At 41.2% G+C, this 21,466-nt stretch overlaps 1 protein-coding gene and 1 non-coding gene across 2 annotated transcripts; both read right to left on the reverse strand.

Annotated features, from left to right (window-relative positions):
- Nucleotides 1–10,620: 10,620 nt before the first annotated feature.
- RPL30 (ribosomal protein L30) lies at nucleotides 10,621–14,053 on the reverse strand. The gene is made up of 5 exons (XM_059994962.1): nucleotides 13,958–14,053; nucleotides 13,800–13,851; nucleotides 13,394–13,539; nucleotides 11,462–11,592; nucleotides 10,621–10,722 (listed from the first exon to the last, which is right to left on the reverse strand). The coding sequence occupies exons 2-5, from the start codon at nucleotides 13,818–13,820 to the stop codon at nucleotides 10,673–10,675; spliced, it is 348 nt and encodes a 115-aa protein (XP_059850945.1). The 5' UTR covers nucleotides 13,821–13,851; nucleotides 13,958–14,053; the 3' UTR covers nucleotides 10,621–10,672.
- On the reverse strand, nucleotides 10,901–11,032 carry LOC132413438 (small nucleolar RNA SNORA72). The gene has a single exon (XR_009516733.1). It is a non-coding gene; the product is annotated as a small nucleolar RNA SNORA72 (small nucleolar RNA).
- Nucleotides 14,054–21,466: the final 7,413 nt, after the last annotated feature.

Below are 21,466 nucleotides of genomic sequence, written 5' to 3' on the forward strand. Positions count from 1 at the left end.
ACCAAAAATATTAAACCCACGCAGGCTACACAGGGATGCTCCTACATAGCCCTCCAAGATCACAATAGATAACTGTTTCTCCTAAACTCAGAGTAAGAGAAATACAAGTAAAATGAAGCAGAGGAATGACCCCCAGTTAAAATATCAAGAGAACTCCCCTTTGAAAGAACAAACAGATCTCTTCAGTCTGATAGACACCAAGTTCAAAAAAATAGATAATGAAAATACTGAAGGAATTAAGAAAGGCTATCAATAGAGATACAGATTACTGTAAAAAGGAACTAGAAACTCTAAAGAGGAGCCAAGAAAAATTAGAAAACTCATCTGCAGAGATGAGAGCTAAAGGCAGTGAACAGCAGATTGAATAGTGCAGAAGAACCAAGATAGAATAGAAATCACCCAATCAGAACAGCAGTCAGAAAGCCAAATGAAAAAAAAAAAAGAAAGCAATATAAGAGACCTATGGGATAATATAAAGCGTGCCAATCTATGCATAATAGGAATTCCAAAAGGAGAAGAAAGAGAAAAGGGGATTGAAAACGTATTTGAAGAACTTACGGCTAAAAACCTCCCAAACCTAGAAAGGAAACGGATATCCAGGTACAGAGGGTCCCAAACAAGATGAACCCAAACAGACCTACAGCAAGACATATTATAATTCAACTGGCAAAAGTTAAAGATAAAAAGAGGATTCTAAAGGCAGCAAGAGAAAGAGTTAATCACAAGGGAACCCTCTTGCTGATTTCTCTAGAGAAACCTTACAGACCTGAAGGGAGTGGCAAGATATATTCAGTTAAGTCCTGAAAGGGGAAAAATATGCAACCTAGGATACGCTACTCAGCAAGATTATCATTTAGAATAGGAAAGAGAAAGAATTTCTCTGACAGGCAAAAACTAAAAGAATACAGCAATACTAAACCTATCCCAGGGACTTCCCTGGTGGTCCAGTGGCTAAGACTACTCGCTCCCAATGCAGGGGGCCGCGCTGGATCCTTTGGTCAGGGAACTAGATCCCACATGCCACAATGAAGAGTTTGCATGCTGCAACCAAGACCTGGTGCAGCTGAATAAATATTTTTTTAAATGCTCAAAAAAAAAAAAAATACTATCCTAAAAGAAATACTGTAAGGTCTTCTCTAAATAGAAAAGAAGCAAGAAGCTATAGGAAAGAGAAAATAAGCCAGTATACAGATTAAAAGAAAAAAAAATTTTTGTCAAAGCAGTAATAACCACAATGAACAGCAAAAGGATAAACATGAAGATGTAAAAGAAGACCTCAAAATTATGAAATGTGGAGGAGAGTAAGAAAATGTAGGGTTTTTTTAGAAAGTGTCTGAGCATATATGAATATTGTCTAAAGCACGTAAAGGAAGGGGTTAACATACTTGAAAAACAGGGTAACCACAAATCAAAAACATATAAGAGATTCACAAAAACCAAAAAGAGAACAGGGCTTCCCTGGTGGTGCAGTGGTCAAGAATCCGCCTGCCAACGCAGAGGACACAGGTTCAAGCCCTGGTCTGGGAAGATCCCACATGCCGCGGAGCAACTAAGCCCGTGCGCCACAACTACTGAGCCTGTGCTCTAGAGCCCGCAAGTCACAACTATTGAGCCCACGTGCCACAACTACTGAAGCCCACGCTCCTAGAGCCCGTGCTCCGCAACAGAAGCCACCACAATGAGAAGCCCATGCCCCGCAACAAAGAGTAGTTCCCGCTTGCTGCCACTAGAGAAAGCTAGTGCGCAGCAACGAAGACCCAACGCAGCTGAAAATAATTTTTTTTAAAAAGAGAACAAAAGCACAATATAAAATGAACTCATCAAACCACAAAAGGAAAAACAAAAAAGAAATAGAGAATCAACTGGGAAACAGGGTTTAAAATGGCCATAAATACATACCTATCGATAATTACCTTAAATGTCAATGGACTAAATGCTCCAATCAAAAGACACAGAGTGGCAGACTGGATAAAAAAAAAAGAGGCTACAATATGCTGCCTACAAGAGACCCAATTTAGGACACAGACTGAAAAGTGAGGGGATGCAAAAATGTACTTCACTCAAATGGAAATGACTAGAAAGAGGGGGTCACAATGCTCATATTAGACAAAATAGACTTTGAAACAAAGACCATAGAGAAAGACACCATATAATGATAAAAGAATCAACACAAGAAGAGGTTATTACACTTGTCAACATATATGCACCCAACATAGGAGCACCCAAATACATAAAACAAATACTAACAGACATAAAGGGAGAAACTGAAAGGAATACAATAATAGTAGGAGACTTTTAGCACCCAATCACATCAATGGACAGATCTTCTAAACAGAAAATCAATAAGTCAACAGAGATGCTAAATGATACAATAGAACGTTTAGACTTAATTGATACTTTCAGGACATTATATCCAAGAAAACCAGAATACACATTATTTTCAAGACACTTGGAACATTCTCTAGGATTGACCACATATTAGGGCACAAAATGAGCCTCAACAAATTTAAGATTATAGAAATTGAGTATCTTTTCTGACCACAAGGGCATGAAACTGGAAATCAACCACAGAAATAGAAATGAGAAAAAAATTATTACATGGAGACTAAACACGCTACTAAAAAACCTATGGGTCAACGATGAAATCAAATAGGAAATTAAAAATTTGAGACAGGACTTCCCTGGTGGCGCAGTGGTTAAGAGTCCGCCTGCCAATGCAGGGGACACAGGTTCGAGCCCTGATCCGGGAAGATCCCACATGCCGCAGAGCAACTAAGCCTGTGCGCCACAACTACTGAGCCTGCACTCTAGAACCCGCGAGGCACAACTGCTGAGCCCGCGCACCTAGAGCCCGTGCTCTGCAACGGGAGGGGCCGCCGCAGTGGAGCCCGCGCAACGCAATTAAGAGTAGCCCCCGCCCGCCGCAACTAGAGAGAGAGCCCGCACAGCAACAAAGACCCAACACAGACATAAATAAATTAATAAATAAAAAAAATTTGAGACAAATGACAATGAAAGCACAACCATACAAAATGTATGGAATGCAGCAAAAGCAGTTCTTAGAGGGAAGTTCACAGTGATATAGGCCTTCCTTAAAAAACAAGAAAAATCTCAAACAACCTAACCTACCACCTAAAAGAATTAGAAAAAGACCAAACAAAACCTAAAGATGACAGAAGGAAGGAAATAATAAAGATCATAGAGGTGATAAATAAAGGATGTTTTTAAAATAGAAAAAAAAAAATAAAAACAAGAGCTAGTTTTTTAAAAGGGTAAACAAAAACTGACAAACCTCTGGCCAAGCTCACCAAGAAGAAAAAGGACCCAAATAAACATAATAAGCAACGAAAAAAGAGAAATAGCAACCGATACGGCCGAAATACAAAACACTCTGAGAGAATACTATGAAGAATTATATGCCAACAAATATGACAACCTGGAAGAAACAAACAAGTTTCTGGAAACATACAGCCCACCATAACTGAATCGAGAATAAATAAATTGGGACTTCCCTGGTGGCGCAGTGGTTAAGAATCTGCCTGCTAATGTGGAGGACACGGGTTCGAAGCCCTGGTCCAGGAAGATCCCACATGCCGCAGAGCAACTAAGCCCGTGCCACAACTAATGAGCCTGCACTCTGGAGCCCATGAGCCACAGCTACTGAAGCCCACGCACCTAGAGCCTGTGCTCTACAACGAGAAGACACTGCAATGAGAAGCCCACGCACCACAACGAAGAGTAGCCATCGCTCACTGCAACTACAGAAAGCCTGCACACAGCAATGAAATTAAAAAAAAAAAAAGAAATTTGGGGCTTCCCTGGTGGCACAGTGGTTGAGAGTCCGCCTGCCAATGCAGGGGACACGGGTTTGTGCCCCGGGCCGGGAGGACCCCACATGCCGCGGAGCGGCTGGGCCCGTGGGCCATGGCCGCTGGGCCTGCACGTCCAGAGCCTGTGCTCCGCGACGGGAGAGGCCACAACAGTGAGAGGTCCGTGTACCGCAAAAAAAAAATAAAATAAATAAAAATTAAAAAAAGAAATTGAACAGACTGATCACTAGACATGAAATAGAACCTGTTAAAAAAAAAAAAATTGCCTACAAACAAAAGTCCAGGACCAGATAGCTTCACAGGTGAATTCCACCAAACACACGAGGAACTTATACCAATCCTTCTTGAACTCTTCTTCCAAAAGACTGAACAGGAGGGAACACTCCCAAAGACATTCTATGAACCCACCATAACCCTGACACCAAAATCAGACAAAGACACTACCAAAAAAGAAAATTACAGGCCAGTATCTTTGATGAATATAGATGTAAATATTCTCAACAAAACATTAGCAAACTGAATCCGACACCACATAAACAAGGACCAAGTTGGATTCATCTCAGGGTCACATGGATGGTTCAACATACACAAATCAATGTGATACACCACATCAATGAAAGAAGACAAAAAACACATGATCATCTCAACAGATACAGAAAAACCATTTGATAAAATTCAACATCCATTCATGATAAAAACTCTTACCAAGAGATATAGAGGGAATATGTCACAACATAATGAGCTATTTATGACAAACTCATAGCCAATATAATATATTCAATGATGACAAGGTAAAGCCTTCCTGCTAAAATGTAGAACATGACAAGGATGCCCATTCTCACCACTTCTGTCCAACACAGTATAGGAAGTCCTAGCCGCAGCAATCAAACAAAGTAAGTAAAGGTATTCAAATTGGAAGGGAATAGGTAAAATTGCCACTATATGCAGATGACATGATACCATATATAGAAAACCCTAAAAACTCTACACAAAACTACTAGAACTGATAAACGAATTCAGCAAAGTAGCAGGATACAGCAAACATACAGAAATCGGTTGCATTTCTTTACACTAACAATGAAAAATCAGAAAGGGAAAGTAAAAAACCAGTTCCTCCTAAAATCACATCCAAAAAAATAAAATACTCAGGAATAAACCTAACCGAGGAGGTGGAAAGACTTACATGCCGAGAACTATAAAACATTAATAAAAGAAACTGAAGATGATTCAAAGAAATGGAAAGATATCCCATGTTCTTGGATTGGAAGAATTAATGTTGTTAAAATGGCCATACTACCCAAAGCAATCTACAGATTTAATGTGATCCCTATCAAATTAGCCATGACATTTTTCACAGAACTAGAACAAGTAATCCTAAAATTTATATGGAACCACAAAAGACCCAGAATTGCCAAAGCAATCCTAAGGAAAAAGAACAAAGCAGGAGGCATAACCCTCCCAGACTTCAGACAATACTACAAAGCTACGGTAATCAAAACAGCATGGTATTGGCACAAAACAGACGTATGGATCAATGGAACAGCACAGAGAGCCCAGAAATAAACCCACAAACCTATGGTCAATTAATCTTCAACAAAAGAGGCAAGAATATACAATGGGGAAAAGAATTTCTTCAGCAAGTGGTGCTGGGAATGTTGGACAGCCACATGTAAATCAATGAAGTTAGAACACACCCTCACACCATACACTACAATAAACTCAAAATGGCTTAAAGACTTAAATATAAGACACGACACCATAAAACTTCTAGAAGAGAACTTAGGCAAAATATTCTCTGACATAAGCTGTACCAATGGTCAGTTTCCCAAGGCAATAGAAATAAAAGCAAAAATAAATGAGAACTAATCAAACTTATAAGCTTTTGCACAAAGGAAACCATAAACAAAACAAAAAGACAGGGCTTCCCTGGTGGCACAGTGGTTGAGAGTCCACCTGCCAATGCAGGGGACACGGGTTCGTGCCCCGGTCCAGGAGGATCCCACATGCCACAGAGCGGCTGGGCCCGTGAGCCATGGCTGCTAAGCCTGCGCGTCCGGAGCCTGTGCTCCGCAACGGGAGAGGCCACAACAGTGAGAGGCCCGCGTAGCGCAAAAAAAAAAAAAAAAGACAATCCATGAACTGGGGGAAAATATTTGCAAATGATATGACTGACAAGGGCTTAATTTCCAAAATATACAAACAGCTCATACAACTCAATATCAAAAAAACCCAATCAAAAAATGGGCAGAAAACCAAAATAGACATTTCTCCAAGGAAGACATACAGACGGCCAACAGGTACATGAAGAGATGCTCAACACTGCTGATTGTTATAAACATGCAAATGAAAACTACAGTGAAGTATCTACCACCTCACAACGGTCAGAATGGCCACAATTAAAAGTCTACAAATAACAATAACAAATGCTGGAGAGAGTGTGGAGAAAAGGGAACCCTCCTACACTGTTGGTGGGAATGTAAATTGGTGTAGCCACTAGGGAGATCAGTATGGATGTTCCCGAAAAAATTAAAAAAGAGTTGCCATATGACCCAACAATCCCACTCCTGGGCATATATTCAAACAAAACTATAATTCAGGACTTCCCTGGTGGCACAGTGGTTAAGAGTCTGCCTGCCAATGCAGGGGACACAGGTTTGAGCCCTGGCCTGGGAAGATCCCACATGCCACAGAGCAACTATGTCTGTGCGCCACAACTACTGAGCCTGTGCTCCAGAGCCCGTGAGCCACAACTACTGAAACCTGTGCACCTAGAGCCTGTGCTCCACAAGAGAAGCCACTGCAATGAGAAGCCCACGCACCACAATGCAGAGTAGGCCCTGCTCGCCACAACTAGAGAAAGCCTGCGTGCAACGACCCATCGCAGCCAAAATAATAATTCAAAGAGATACATGTACTCCTATGTTCATAGCAGCACTATTTACAATAGCCAAGACATGGAAACAACCTAAGTGTCCATCAACAGATGAATGGATAAAGATGTGGTACATATATACAATAGAATACTACTCAGCCGTAAAAAAGAATGAAATGCCATTTGCAACAACGTGGATGGACCTAGAAATTATCATACTAAGTGAAGTCAGAAAGACAAATACCATATGTTATCATTTAAATGTGGAATCTTATCTGTGACACAAATGAACTTATCTATGAAACAGAAACAGACTCACAGAGAACAGACTTGTGGTTGCCAAGCGAGGGTGGGGTCAGGGAGGGATGGAGTGAGAGGTTGAGGTTAGCAGATGCAAACTATTATATATAGGGTGGATAAACAAGGACCTACTGTATAGCACAGGGAACTATATTCAATATCCTGATAAACTGTAATAGAAAAGAATATAAAAAAGATGTATATGTTTAAATGAATCACTCTGCTATACAGTAGAAATTAACACAATATTGTAAATCAACTATAGTTCAATAAAAAAGTACTACCTCATTGGATTGTCATAAGGATTGAATGGGTTAACACGTACAGTACTTACATGTTACGTTAGATACTATGTTTTTACCCTTCAGTAGCCAAGAGTACTGCACACAAGGATGATACTTTTAACTGTATGTTAAATGGATTCTTTGCTTATCTTACCTGAGGAGAGTACTTTGGCAGACTCCCACTCCTACATTATCTTTTTTTTTTGGTGGAACGTGGGCCTCTCACTGTTGTAGCCACTACCGTTGCGGAGCACAGGCTCCGGACGTGCAGGCTCAGCGGCCACGGCTCACAGGCCCAGCCGCTCGGCGGCATGTAGGATCTTCCTGGACCGGGGCACGAACCTGTATGCCCTGCATCGGCAGGAGGACTCTCAACCACTGCGCCACCAGGGAAGCCCCTACATTATCTTTTGAAGCAAATAGGTAGGAGGTAGTAAATACAATAAATGGTAAATGTACAAGATGTTCAAGACCTATTATCAATGAGGGAAGAGGGAAAGAAACAAGATGCCACTGAAAGCAGAGAGAGTGCAAGTCTAAGGAGTAGCTGGAAGAGCTGCAAGAAATCAAAGAGAACTGTTTTCTATGAACTAGGTGATCATCGTCTAGAAGGCCCAACTAACGGCATTTGCTACCAGCCTAAAGTTTTCTTTCTTCTCTATATACCTTTTGCTCCTGCTTCCATATCATATCGATTGCAATTAACATACTCCACAATATCCAAACTCTTCTTTGGGACCTTCCTATTTCTAGGCCTAAAAACAGGTAGTTCAGCATTAAGTATGGATTAAGTCCAATTGACTGGAATTTCCTGCAATCCTTGCATATTAGAGCTTCCCGGCCAAACACATTACTGTTAAGTCCCCTACATACGAACCTTCAAGTTGTGAACTTTCAAAGATGCGAACCTGCCCTGTATGCCAGCTGTTGTACTGTACTATTGTACTTTCCAAGGTACTGTACTGTAAGATTAAAAATGTTTTTTTTTATTATTTGTGTGAAAAGTATTATAAACCTATTACAGTACAGTACTATATAGCCGATTGTGTTGGGTACCTAGGCTAACTTTGTTGGACTTACAAATAAATAGGACTTAGGAACACGTTCTCAGAACTCGTTCATATGCAGGAGACTTACTGTACTTTCATTATAATCTGAAAAATATATTTTAAAATGCCACCTTAGACCTTATTTTCTCCATGTCTGGCAGCACTTTAATGGCACTTCATCACAGTTGCCCTAGGCCAGAATGAATGAGGTATGTTTCCCATCTACTAGTTCTAGACTCCTTTCCTCTGAACTTTAAACTTTCTGCTGAAACGATGACTGCATAAAAGCCACATATCAAGGTAAAATCCAAATGGTCTTACAGCATATTAACACTACCTAGAAGGTCCTAGAAATTATAAATTATTTTTCCAAAAATCATAATTCCAAAATGCCTACAGCCGAAGTCATGCAACAGAACCTTTACAAAGAAATGGTACACTGGTAGTCACAATATTGTATTCTTCGGGTACCATCCAAACCTTAAGAAATTAATTGGAACTAGTCAACCTTGAGGGGGAAAATAATCCAAAAATAACCCAAAGGGACTTCCCTGGTGGCGCAATGGTTAAGAATCCGCCAGCCAATACAGGGGTCACAGGTTTGAGCCCTGGTCTGGGAAGATCCCACATGCCAGAGTAACTAAGCCCGTGCACCACAATTACTGAGCCTGCGTTCTAGAGCCTGTGAGCCACAACTACTAAAGCCCGCGCCTAGAGCCCATGTTCTGCAACGAGAAGCCACCACAATGAGAAGCCCGCACACTGCAATGAAGAGTAGCCCCCACCCACCGCACCGGAGAAAGCCCGTGCACAGCAATGAAGACCCAACGCAGCCAAAAAAACAAAACAAAACAAAACAAAATAGCATGAAAGGTCAATTTGAAAGAAGAAATTGATCAAGTAAGTAATAATCACACAAACTTCCTTAACCAAAAGACAAACATTTCAATGACCATGGAAATAGACTAACAGCATTAGAAATCAGCAGTAGTCTGACCAAGGAATTCTTATCAGAGATAAAGATTTTATAACTGTGGCTCTTAACCACGAGATGCTGTGAAAACATGGTGACGCTTGGGGGTGTTGTTACAATAACATGGAAGGAAAACCAGGAATGAGAAACATCAAGCAGTATCCACAATCCTCCACAACAAAGAACCGTCCCATCGAAAAATGTCAGTAGTACTCCCTAATCGAGAAAATTTGAGTAAATGAACTGGTAAGAAAACTCTAGTTAATGATGGCCACTCTCCAAATTATACCCACAACCTTAGAGTAACTTCAGATATAAACTAAAATCATGCAACATCTAGCTTGAAAGAAACCAATTCCCTCACCTGTGAAAGTAGGAATTTGACCCACCCATGGCTGTTACATAACTATTAAGAGGTAGCCTTCTGACTCCAAGTTCAGTAAATATTTCCTGGATAGTGTACTGAAGGCATCCACATCTCCTATGGATCATTCGTCTACCACCAAAAACTGCCTACCCAAGTTGATTGATTCTGAAGACCAAAAGACATTTCTGACACTTCTGGAACCTTAGAACCCAACACAAATTGTGCAGGGTATACCCTACCAGCAATATTCAGCTCTATAAATCTAAGTCAACATTCTTCCCCCAAGTTAACTCCTTTGAATTTTCCAAAGGATATTATTAAATGTGGGAAAAGGTTTACATAGGACATACTTGGGAGATGTAGTATGCAGTTTCCCCAAAATCTGAACACCAAACCTACCTCACAGTATATCTTTTAGGACTATAATTATATAAAACACACTTTGCAAAACTGTGGAATTAACACTATTGAAGATCTAGGAATATTCTTAAGTTGTCCAAGTACACTTCTTCTACCCTAACCACTGCACATCCTTCGGTAAGACCTTGCTTCATTAAACAGAACTTCTCTCAGCCTGTGAAAATTTTGGGGTGGAAGGAACATACTTCACTTAATCCTCTTTGCTACTCAGATTTGGTGGATTTAAGCTGGACTGTAAATTGCAATTCTGGTTAGATTCTGGGTATGGAACCTTGCTGCCTCTGACATACTCAAATATAAAATAACAATAACCTGAGACTGAAAATGATGAAAATTAATAAGTCTCTTAAAAATCTAGTACAGGAAAGGAACTCAGTGCGCTCCCTTTACAAAAACAGGGAAAGAAACAGCAATGTCTGGGAAGTCTTACCAATATATCTAGCTGCCCCATGCCCTCTAATCCTAGCTTCAGGAAGGTACACTGAAACAAAAAGAAATTTTAAAAAATGACTGAAATGAATACAGTATTTTTAAAACAAGCTCTGGCCAGTTTTATTAAAGAAAAATTGTGCATGATTTACTTTTCACCAGTCTGTTCTGGCATGCTTCTAATGATATCAGAATCACCTAGAAAATAAAACACAATAATTTTACAATTCATTTAATGTCAACAGGTAATCATCAAATTAGCAATTGTTATCTTCAAAAGTTATTACACTAGCTGTGCTACCATTTCTCAAGGTTGATAGGAAACCTAGAGTCACAGACATTTCCCACATAAGATTCATCATGTAAATCAGACTTAGTTTATCACCAGCATTTATAAAACCAGACCTAGGAAAAGAACTAGGTCCGGGGACACATGCATGGTCTTAATATAGCGAATGTTTAGCCTGCCCTGATTATTACAACATCAGAACAGCGAGAATATTCGCAGTATTTTATGAATTAATTAAAAATTCGTAAGTTCAAAACATGACATGTTTTTGTAGGCCCTTCTTTTTCTCAACTTAATTTTATCCATCTGTTCTCAGGCAGCCAGTAAACGTTCCTTTTTTCTACCGTTTCACCTGATTATTCTGTCCCTTTATAATTTCACCTTTTACCAGGGCCCTGAAGTCATCATTTCTTAGGTGCTGCATGAAATGAAACTCATGATCTCAAAGTAAAGAGAATTTCATTTATAAAAAGGTAATTCTGTACTGACCTTCATTATCAATTCTCTGTAAAATAAAATTACAGGATATCCCTTGCTGTATCCAAATTCTCAACATCTGAACTTAGAAACTAAAGACATTTGTATAGCAAGAAATACTTGTATTACATCATAAAGGAAAAGAATTACTTTATGATTTAAAAAGCATACCTGGATCAATGATAGCAAGTGTGCATACTCTGTAGTATTTTCCACACGCTGTGCCCAATTCAATATTATTGCCACTGTAGTGATGGACACCAGTTTTGGCCAACATGGCATAATACTCTATTTCAGATTTCCTTTGGGAACCAAAACAAGGTAGATAAATATCATACCAAGTAACACAGATTAAATGTTACTTCTCTCATCAGTTCTAATGTTGGTAAGGTCTTCAAACAGTAAGCCAGTTACTACTTTTAAAAACATTACCATATCCATTATTCAATACAAATCATCCTTCCTTGGATCCCTTACAAGGGATGGGACAACCAGTAAATACCTGTGCTTGTGTAAAACAGTAGAGTACAAAATAAAATTATCATTTACTTAGCATTTACTATCGCCAGACACTTTACACTATAAAATTCCCATGACAACTTCTAAGCCGTTTCTATCACCCTCTGGTGCTCTGAAACCTAGATGGAGAGTGATATTACAGGTATACCTCAGATACTGCATATTCATTCCAGACCACTGCAATAAATCAAATATTGCAATAAAGCTAGTCCCAGGAATTTTTTGGTTTCCCAGTGCATACAGAAGTTGTGTTTACTCTATATTACAGCCTATTAAGTGTGCAACAACATTATGTCTAAAAAAGCCAACGTACATACATTAGTTAAAAAATACTTTATTGCAAAAATAAATAAATTAAAAAGCTGCCTATCACCCGAACCTTCTGGGAGTCGCAGTAGTAACATCAAAGATCAGTGATCACCATAACATAGAGAAAAAGTCTGAAATATCTCGAGAATTACCAAAATGTGACATAGACATGAAGTGAGCAAATGCTGTTGAAAAACTGGAACTTACAGACTTATTCAATGCAGGGTTGCCACAAACCTTCAATGCGTAAAAAAAACAAAAAAAGCCACCCCACAGTATCTACGATGCACAATAAAGTGAAGTGCAATAAAACCAGGGATGCCATATGCTTGCACTTACCCAGAGTTAGCAGTTTTGTGTCCACTAAGTAGGCAGACGTGAATGGTTTTACGAATTTGAAGGGAGTCCTAATACACTGTTGCCACTACTCACTCAAAGTGTGCAGCCGCAGACAAGTAGTGCCAAAAGGTGCTTGTTAAAAATGCATAATCTCAGGCCCTAATCCAGATACATTAAATCAGAAATTGCATTTAAACCAGATCATTCGTGACTGTGTGCATATTCATGTTTGAAAAGCACTGCTATAGAAGGTAAGCATGAAAGGTTTGGAATAAGACCAAAGGTTTGGGAGGGGATGGGATGGAAAAAGAGATCTCTCCAGGCTTTGCCAATTACCTACAGACACTATACAAAATGCTGTGAGGTTATGTATTACCACAGAAAATCAACAAGGGAAAGGGACTGAAAACACGGCTTATATTCTGCATGGTCCAAGTTTCTTTAACTTATTTAAAATACCCACTAAATTCAGTTTCAAAACAGTGAGGCAAGCAAAAACTGGGTGAACTGGGAACCTGCAGCTCCACAGGCCAGCCTGAACTTCTCTGATCTTAGCTTTTCTACAAGTTCATAAAATGAACCTCTTTTAAAGCATCTTAAAGTTAAAAAAAAAAACGACCCAAAAGGCAGGACACATGGACAAACAAATTATGTTTCTGCGCTGCCCTCAAACTTGGACGTTCTCTGGTTTTTACCCCTTCTGCCACGCACTTCTCCCAAAGAGAACCTCATACGAGGAGAGAATATGATGAGGGAGAAAAAAATCAAGAGCCCAAAATCAACAACCGTTAAATTATTCTCCAGGTGTCCCTCTGTAATACAAAATTTTACACGATACCCAGTTTATGCTACCCAGATTGCAAGTTCACATTCCCGGACATTCGCTCACAACCAATTTGCAGTGGGCGACAAACATACTCAGGTTCTTTCAATTACCTCAAGGCTGGGCAGTTGTTGGCGAGGATGACCAGTTTCGCTTTGCCGTGTCGGATCATTTTCAGAGTCTGCTTGTACCCCAGCACGTACTTTCCACTTTTCATAACCAGTTGGAGCCTGGAGTTGATCGACTCCAGTGACTTTTTCTACAAAGCAAACATGTAACACGGACTTGAAGACCTTGTTTGTAACCACTTAAAACTGGATCCAGCTTCCTGGAAGCTGAACCCCTTAATAAAACCTCCGCAGAGGGTCCCAAATCCCTGGGAGAGTCCTTCGGATTTATTTTGGACCCCTACAAAGCCAGCGGACACGCTGTGCGCCCATTGTGCTCGGACCCGCCCGCCCCGGCCGAGACTCATCTCTCCATGTGAACAGGCTTCCGGCCCTGGCCTGCTACACTCACCGTCTTCTTTGCGGCCACCATCTTCCTGCCTTAGGCGCGAGACGCCCCCAGCCTAGAACACAGAGGACAAGACAGGAAGTTTAGGATGCGAAGCTCCAAACGGCAACTCCCTGGACTCCCCGCGAGGCCTAAACCTCGGTACGGAACAGCCTACTCACCCACTGCAGCCGCCAAGATGGCCGGAGAGCGAGAAAGGAAGGAAATCCCACAATGCCACGCTCTTCACTTCAGGGCTGAGACCCCGTGACCGGAAGCTGAAGCAAATCACAAGCGGAAGGGGCGGGGCAAGAAGAGAAGGGCTGATGTGGGTATCTCTAGGGGTTTGGAATTGGTTAGGCAGCTGGCTGGTGCTGTTCACCTGCCGGCTGCGGGCCGTAAATCTCGCCGTCTGTGTTGTTCCGCTGCTCATAGCTGAGGACTGAGGAACGTAGAACCGGACGCGAGTTGGAGAAACCGACTGAGAGTGAGGCGGGAGGGGCGGTGAGAAGAGGCGGCGGCGGCGGCGGCGGCTGGACCTCGGTCTTAGCGCCGCTGAGTGCATCTCTGCCCCAAGTCGGGGCTCTTGAGGAGACTCGGGGAGGACCGGGGTGTGCCGCAGCTCCCGGGTCTACCCTCTGCCGTCGGTTGCGCCGGGGCTGAACAAGCTCCGTGCACTCCCCTGCACTCACCCAAGTTGCCTGTACAAGTTGTCAGAGAACGGTGGCGCCCCCCTCTGGCTCCCCTAAACTCACCTCTTTTGTGGCCTGTTAGTGGGAACTTGTAAGCCGAATTTTCACTGGGGGTGATAACAGGTCTAATTAAAAAACTTTTTGTTGTGAACGTTGGACAGATATCAGTAACGAATCATTCAAAATATTAGGCACAGAAAGTCACCACCACACACACACACGCAAAAAAAGGTAAAATCTGACCAATAGGTAAGCTGTCATCGTGTGTCAACTTCTAGGAATCTATCCTACATTCTCATGCCCAAAGACATGAGAATAAGGATATTTAGTTCAGCATTAATTTTTAATAGCAAAACAAAAATAGAAACATCAAATGTTCATCATTCTTAACCAGTATATATGTTGGTATATGCATAGACAATTCAAGTCTGGAAAACTAATCATCGGAATGTAACTTGGATGAGAGATAAGAGTAGGTGGTGAGGAGAGAACATTTACTTTTACTTTGTATGTTTCAGTACTGCTTGAATTATTTTACATTGTATTATTTTACAGCACGCATTGTTACGTAAAGAGCTCCTTTTTAATAAAAAAAGTGGTTGTTTTCAATAGAGCTTGTGAAACGTCAATTATATCTTAAAGCAGTATTTTTCAAAGTATGGCTCCCAGATCACCTGATTCAGAATCACCTGGAATTCTGAGTCCTGGGCCCCACCCAGGTCTGTGGAAGAAATCTTTGGATGTAGGGCCTGGGAATCTGAGGTTAATGAGCAGCCTCCACGATTCTCATATATAAATTTGAGAAGTCGAGAGGAATGAAATAGCCTAGTTGGTTCTGAGGCATGCATGCTTAGACAGAGACACAAACTAATGATGCCTTACACTTTTATAATGAGCTCTATACTTTGAATGCTTTTTAATATCTACTTTCCCTCAAAGTAATCAGGCCAAATATTACCCGCATTTTAGAAAGTATATGATTAAAGCACTTGAGGTGACTTTCCTCGGTGCTTTTCATTTTATAATACCAAATTTCTGGTCCTTAATATATGTCCTCACTATATATATATTTTGTTTTGTTTTCTTAATGTCCTCTCTCCCTCTCTCTCTCTCTCTCTCTCTCTCTCTCTCTCTCTCTCTCTCTCTCTATATATATATATATATATATATTTTTTTTTTTTTTTTTTTTGGTACGCGGGCCTCTCACTGTTGTGGCCTCTCCCGTTGCGGAGCACAGGCTCCAGACGCGCAGGCTCAGCGGCCATGGCTCACGGGCCCAGCCGCTCCGCGGCATGTGGGATCTTCCCAGAGCAGGGCACGAACCCGTGTGCCCTGCATCGGCAGGCGGACTCTCAACCACTGCGCCACCAGGGAAGCCCCGTCCTCACTATATTTTAAAGAAAGGCCTTAGGTGCTTTCTCACAGGGATCTTACCATGGTTGTGTACTGGAAGCCGGGGAAGCCCAAAGTACTCATTCATCCATACATTCATATATATGAACCATGACCACAAAATGTTTGAGAATTCTTCCTAGGGTATCTTAACTGATTTTTGCCATATCTTTTTGGAGATATATTTAGGTTCTTGGTTTTTCTATTTAATACCTGCAGGACTTTGGTCAAATTGTCTAACCTCTCTAAGCTTCAGCTTCCTCATCAAAAAACTGGAATAATAATGTCTACCTCATGGTATTGTTATGAGGATCACAGTAAACATAACGGTGTATGAAGCACCTAGAACAGGGCCGTGTACATAATAAGTGTGCAGTGGATGTTAGGTCTCTTCCTCAGCCCCACTCCTATCTCCCTAACTCCCCACTGCAGCCACCCATCCACAGCTTAAGTTGTGGTTCACCACATTGCAAAACCCAAACGCTAGGGGAAGAAACACTTGCCATGCAAGAACGACAGTCAAATCCTTTGGCTCATGAAGATTTTGTAAATATTTCCACACTTGTATTTATTAGAGCAGGAGTTGGCAAGCTTTTTCTGTAGAAAGCCAAATAGTAAAGATTTTAGGCTTTTGGGCCATATGGTCTCTTTGGCAACCACTTAACTCTGCTGATGTAGCACAAGAGCAGCCACAATACGTAAATGAATGAATTTCATTCATTGAATGAATGAGCACGGCTGTGTTCCAGTCAAACCTTATTTACAAAGTCAGGATTTGGCCTGCAGGCCATACTTTGTTGACCCCTGTGTTAGAAGATTACTATTACTTTCGTTAAAAATAGCTACTTTAAGTCACGTCATTATTCTAAAGAGATGTGTATTGAAGTATTTACAGATGAAGTGTCATAATATCTGCAACTTACTTCCAAATTGCTAAAATAAATGTAAATAAAATCCTAAAATAAATGTAGATAAACAAGTAGGTAGAGCAAATGCAGCAACATGTTAACAACTCTTGACTTTACAGTGCGGGGGGGGCGGGGGGACGGTGAGGTGGGACTCCCCTGGTGGTCCAGTGGTTAAAACTCTGCGCTTCCACGGCAGGGGCCTGGGTTTGATTCCTGGTCAGGGAACTAAGATCCTGCATGCCCTACAGCATGGCCAATAAATAAATAAGTAAAACTACAGAAAAAAAAAAAAAGAATATTTTAAAAAATAAAAATGAAAAACCACATGGGGGGCATACAGGTATTCATCGTACTATTCAACTTTTTGTGAGTTTGAAAATCTTCATACCAAAAAGTCGAGGAATTTATATGTTTCAAGAAAGGACTTTGCCATTCAGACATTATTTTATTTTTTCTGGATGCTAGTCTGTAGCATTTCAGAGTGATTTAGAAAGAATACCAACAGGTAAATGTGACAGGACAGAATTCACACAAGGCTCTCTGGTTTTCCTTCCCCAAAATCACTGCTCTAAATTTCTGAGAATTCTGCAAACACCTGCATTTATTGTGCTTCTGGTTTTTACTTGCTATGAGAATGAAAAGTGACAGGCTGCATTCCCTGTTAGAGCAAATACCAACAAGATCATCTGCTATTCATTGGTTCAGTACACTGGCCCATCCCCTTATTGTTAAGCAGTTAAATCTATCATATTCGTTGTCATAACTCAGCCTTCATATTCTTAAGGCACCCTGGACATTAAACATGCTCAGAAATAAAGCAGGGAGAGGGAGGGATTGTGAATCCAAGTGAAAAGACCCTGTAAACTCAGTGAATGTTGGTGGCCTTTCAGCTAGCTAAACATACATACACTGAGACATGAATTCTGAACCCATAGAGGACAAGAGGGAATGAATGCCACCTATTCCTCTCCACCCTTTCTGCCTCCACAATAATGAAGAATCCAATGTATTTCTCCTATACCCCTTTCTGTTCAGACTGGGAATGCTCCAGACTGCACTGCGTTAAAAATAGGGCAGAGAAACACCTTCTCCTATTTTCTTAAAAATAATTTTTCCATTCTTCAAAATGGGTATATTTTTATACTCTTGCATACAAAGAACCCAGAGCACTTTATTCACTATTTTACTGTGGAGGAGTGACACTTTTGGAAAGTAGAGTAGTTTTACATTTCTTAGAGTCAGTTTTTGAAATTTCAGTGTTAAATGAGATTCCTGTGTTTCTAAGGGTCCACAAAAGTATGACGTTTTACGTTTTATTTTTAATAATTTGAAAAGTCTAACATATACTTTTATTCTTAATAAAGCTATAATGCACAGGCTTCTTTTTTTTCTCTTTTAAGTAAAATTTAATTCCGTAACACTGCATGTCATGCTGATCAGAAAATGTCCCTGATTACTTAAAGGAGAAATAGATAATAAATGCAATTTTGTGACAACATCATAACATGGGTATGTCAAAGAAAAGTGATAAAAGGAGTCCTTGAAGGTAAAAAAGATTTATGAACTATGCCTTCAAGATGTACCACATCAGCCTGTAAAATCACAGTATCAGTTATGATTCCGTATTATCAAGATAGGACTAAAGGAATAAGGACTGGTAATTGCTAAGAATGAGTGTGGTCTGGGAGAGGGGAGGGAGAGTAAGCATTATATCTTAGCTTAGATACTTATTTTGTAAGTAATAGAAACAAGTTAGCCAGTTAAGCAGAAAAGGAATTTATTCTGTAGTTCACCAAATGAACAGGAAGCCTGGAGAGCAAGAACTGGATCTGTGTATACTGGTCATGGGGGAGGCACCGCCATTTATTAGTCACTGGTTCAGAGCACACTCTGCAAACCTCAGGACAGCATCCCAACTTTCAAAGGTGCTTCACCTTGTCTGTGCCATAACTGAGTGCCACCCTATCATCCTATAGGTTTGGCTTCTTCTGGATGATGAGGTATATAGAAAGACCGGTAAATCACATAGAAATTAACCCATTACCTTGCTTGTCTCATAGTAAAGTGAGTTCTTTGATAAGATATGATACTGAATGTAATGTCTTGATGGATGTGTAATGGCTTGATAATACCATCCCCTAATTGATGGTGTTGGCAGAGGCATGATGGGCAGGAAAAGCAAATTTAATCCAGTGTGTATTACAGTATAGATTCTCTACTGTCCCCAAAGAGGTCCAATAAGTCTTCTGCAAGCAAGATCTTCAAAGTAAGGATATCATTTCAGAGGCTTACAGTTGGTTACTCTTGCTGCTGCTGGCAAATCAGGCACTCAGCCAGGAAAACCATGTTAAGTGGTGTGAGCCCGTACATACCTCTATCCTTGTCATTTTATACTTGAGCCCATTGAGCAAGCATTGGGGTGTCTCGTGAGAAAGATCTCCTAACATCCGTGGGGCACCTGATTATTACTGTTCACCTGATTATAAAATGCTTCCTCTGAAAGAAATGGAAGAGACCATGACTTGACTAACAAGTTACCTCTGAGGCAAAGTAAGATACCCAAGTCAACTCCTAAAACATAATTGATGGGGAAAAGGGGGAACTTACCTGGGCTCAATAAGCCCTGGTTTAGCACGAAAGCATTAAGAGGCAGAGAATTCCAAGTCATGTATTTATGTTTAATCTGTGAGTGATTGCATTCCTTTTTGTAACAATGGAGTTTTGAAAATTTTCACTAGCTAAATAAAATGTGGCTTTCACTTAAAAAAAGAAAGAGAATCATCTGAAGTGGGAGCCTGCTATGAGCTGACTTGTGGCCCACCCCAAAGCCCTATGTCGAAGCCCTAACCCGCATAGTGGCTCAATCTGGAGACAGGGTCTTTAGGAGGTAACTCAGGTTAAATGAGGTCATAAGGGTGGAATCCTAATCTGATAGCACTCTGGCTTTACAAGAAGAGGAAGATCTCCCCCCCTTCGCAACCCCCCACGTGAAGACACAGTGAGAAGGTTGCCATCCATAAGCTAGAAAGTAAGCTCTCACCAGAAACCACATCGGCCAGCACCTTGATCTTGGACTTCCTAGGCCCCAGAAGTATGAGAAATAAGCATCTATTGTTTAAGCCACCAAGTTTATGGCATTTTGTTATGGCAGCCCACACTGACTTCTACAGGGCCTTTTCATAACATTTATATGAGAAATATTTCCCAAATCTAGGCTTATTCAGAAAGGTCCATCCACATTCCTCCTTTAAACTTCCTGGCACAAATCCTGTATTCTCAGTTCTTGACTTGGAATCCAGCCAAATCATTAGCCACTTTCAAAGTACTTCTCTTTCCTTGTAACCCCAGGTAGAAGGTAAGGAGAAGAATCACAGTACATATTTGTAATGTTATGAAGCGTACTTCCTCAAAGATACCCAGTCTCCTCTTCCTACCAAGGGATTTGTGAACCGACTGCTGGATGGCCAAGGCTTCATCAGGCTTGCGCTGCAGAAGGGAGAGGGAGCGGAAGATGGAGAGAGAGAATAGAGACAGCATCGGGAGGGGGAGGAGAAGGGAAGATGGGAATGAAGGGAGGGAGGGAGGGAGAGACCTTTAAATATATGGTAATGTCCATAGCTGTGTACCCCATGACCCATAGAGGGAAATATGACAAATTTTAGGCAATTTGAGCATCAAAATAAATAATGATGGTGTTATGAGCTGATCGTGTCCCCACCAAATTTGTATGTTGGAGCTCTAACTCCCTATACCTTATAATGTGGCTGTGTTTGAAGCTAGGGCCTTTATAGAGGTAATTAAGGTAAAATGATGTCAATCCAATAAGACTGGTGTCCTTATAAGAAAAGGAGATTAGGAGGCTTCCCTGGTGGCGCAGTGGTTGAGAGTCCGCCTGCCGATGCAGGGGACGCGGGTTCGTGCCCCGGTCCGGGAAGATCCCACATGCCGCGGAGCGGTTGGGCCCGTGAGCCATGGCCGCTGAGCCTGCGCGTCCGGAGCCTGTGCTCCGTAACGGGAGAGGCCACAGCAGGGAGAGGCCCGCGTACCGCAAAAAAAAAAAAAAAAAAAAAAGAGTAGCCCCTGCTTGCCGCACCTAGAGAAAGCCCGCACGCAGCAAAAAGTTATATCACCAATAATAGGGCAAACTAACATCATGTGCCCCTTTATATGAATCCACAGACAACTAACGTCTGCCCATTCCAGACAAAACTGCATCACCTGAAAACAATCATGAGGAAACATCAGACTCAAACAGAAACTTTCTACAAAATAAATGGCCTGTTCTCAAAACAAAGAAAAAACAAAACAAAACAAGAAACGAAAGACGAAGAAAGACTGATGAACTACTTTAGTTCGTTAAAGCAAACAAGAGAGGCACGACACCTAAATGCAAAGTGTGGTCCTGAGTTGGACAATTGACCACACCCGAAGAGAGAGTGGATTAAATAGTATGTTATCAACGTTAAACTTCCTTGTGGTAACAATACTGAAGTTATGTAAGAAGACTGTCATCACAAATCTAGTCACCAATCAATACCACTGGCTACAATCGCCTCCTCCCCTCCCCAGAGATTTCGCGATGATTCAGATGAGCCCTCCCAGGCCTTCGCCCTCTCTCTCCCTGACATCATCCCTGTCGCTGCTGAAGCCCTTTTCCTCTCTGCCTTTCCCACCCTCTCCACCTTCTCCCTACCTGGCT

This window comes from Delphinus delphis, chromosome 17, assembly GCF_949987515.2.
Source record: "Delphinus delphis chromosome 17, mDelDel1.2, whole genome shotgun sequence".
Lineage (NCBI taxonomy): Eukaryota > Metazoa > Chordata > Mammalia > Artiodactyla > Delphinidae > Delphinus > Delphinus delphis.

What these genes read in the sequence shown, in the direction of transcription:
- RPL30 (XM_059994962.1), bottom strand. Translation starts at nt 13,820, where the DNA reads ATGGTGGCCGCAAAGAAGACG. An exon ending in TGGTGGCCGCAAAGAAGACG is followed by an intron (nt 13,540 to 13,799) that starts GTGAGTGTAGCA and finishes TTTGCTTTGTAG; the next exon opens with AAAAAGTCACTGGAGTCGAT. An exon ending in AACAACTGCCCAGCCTTGAG is followed by an intron (nt 11,593 to 13,393) that starts GTAATTGAAAGA and finishes TGGTTCCCAAAG; the next exon opens with GAAATCTGAAATAGAGTATT.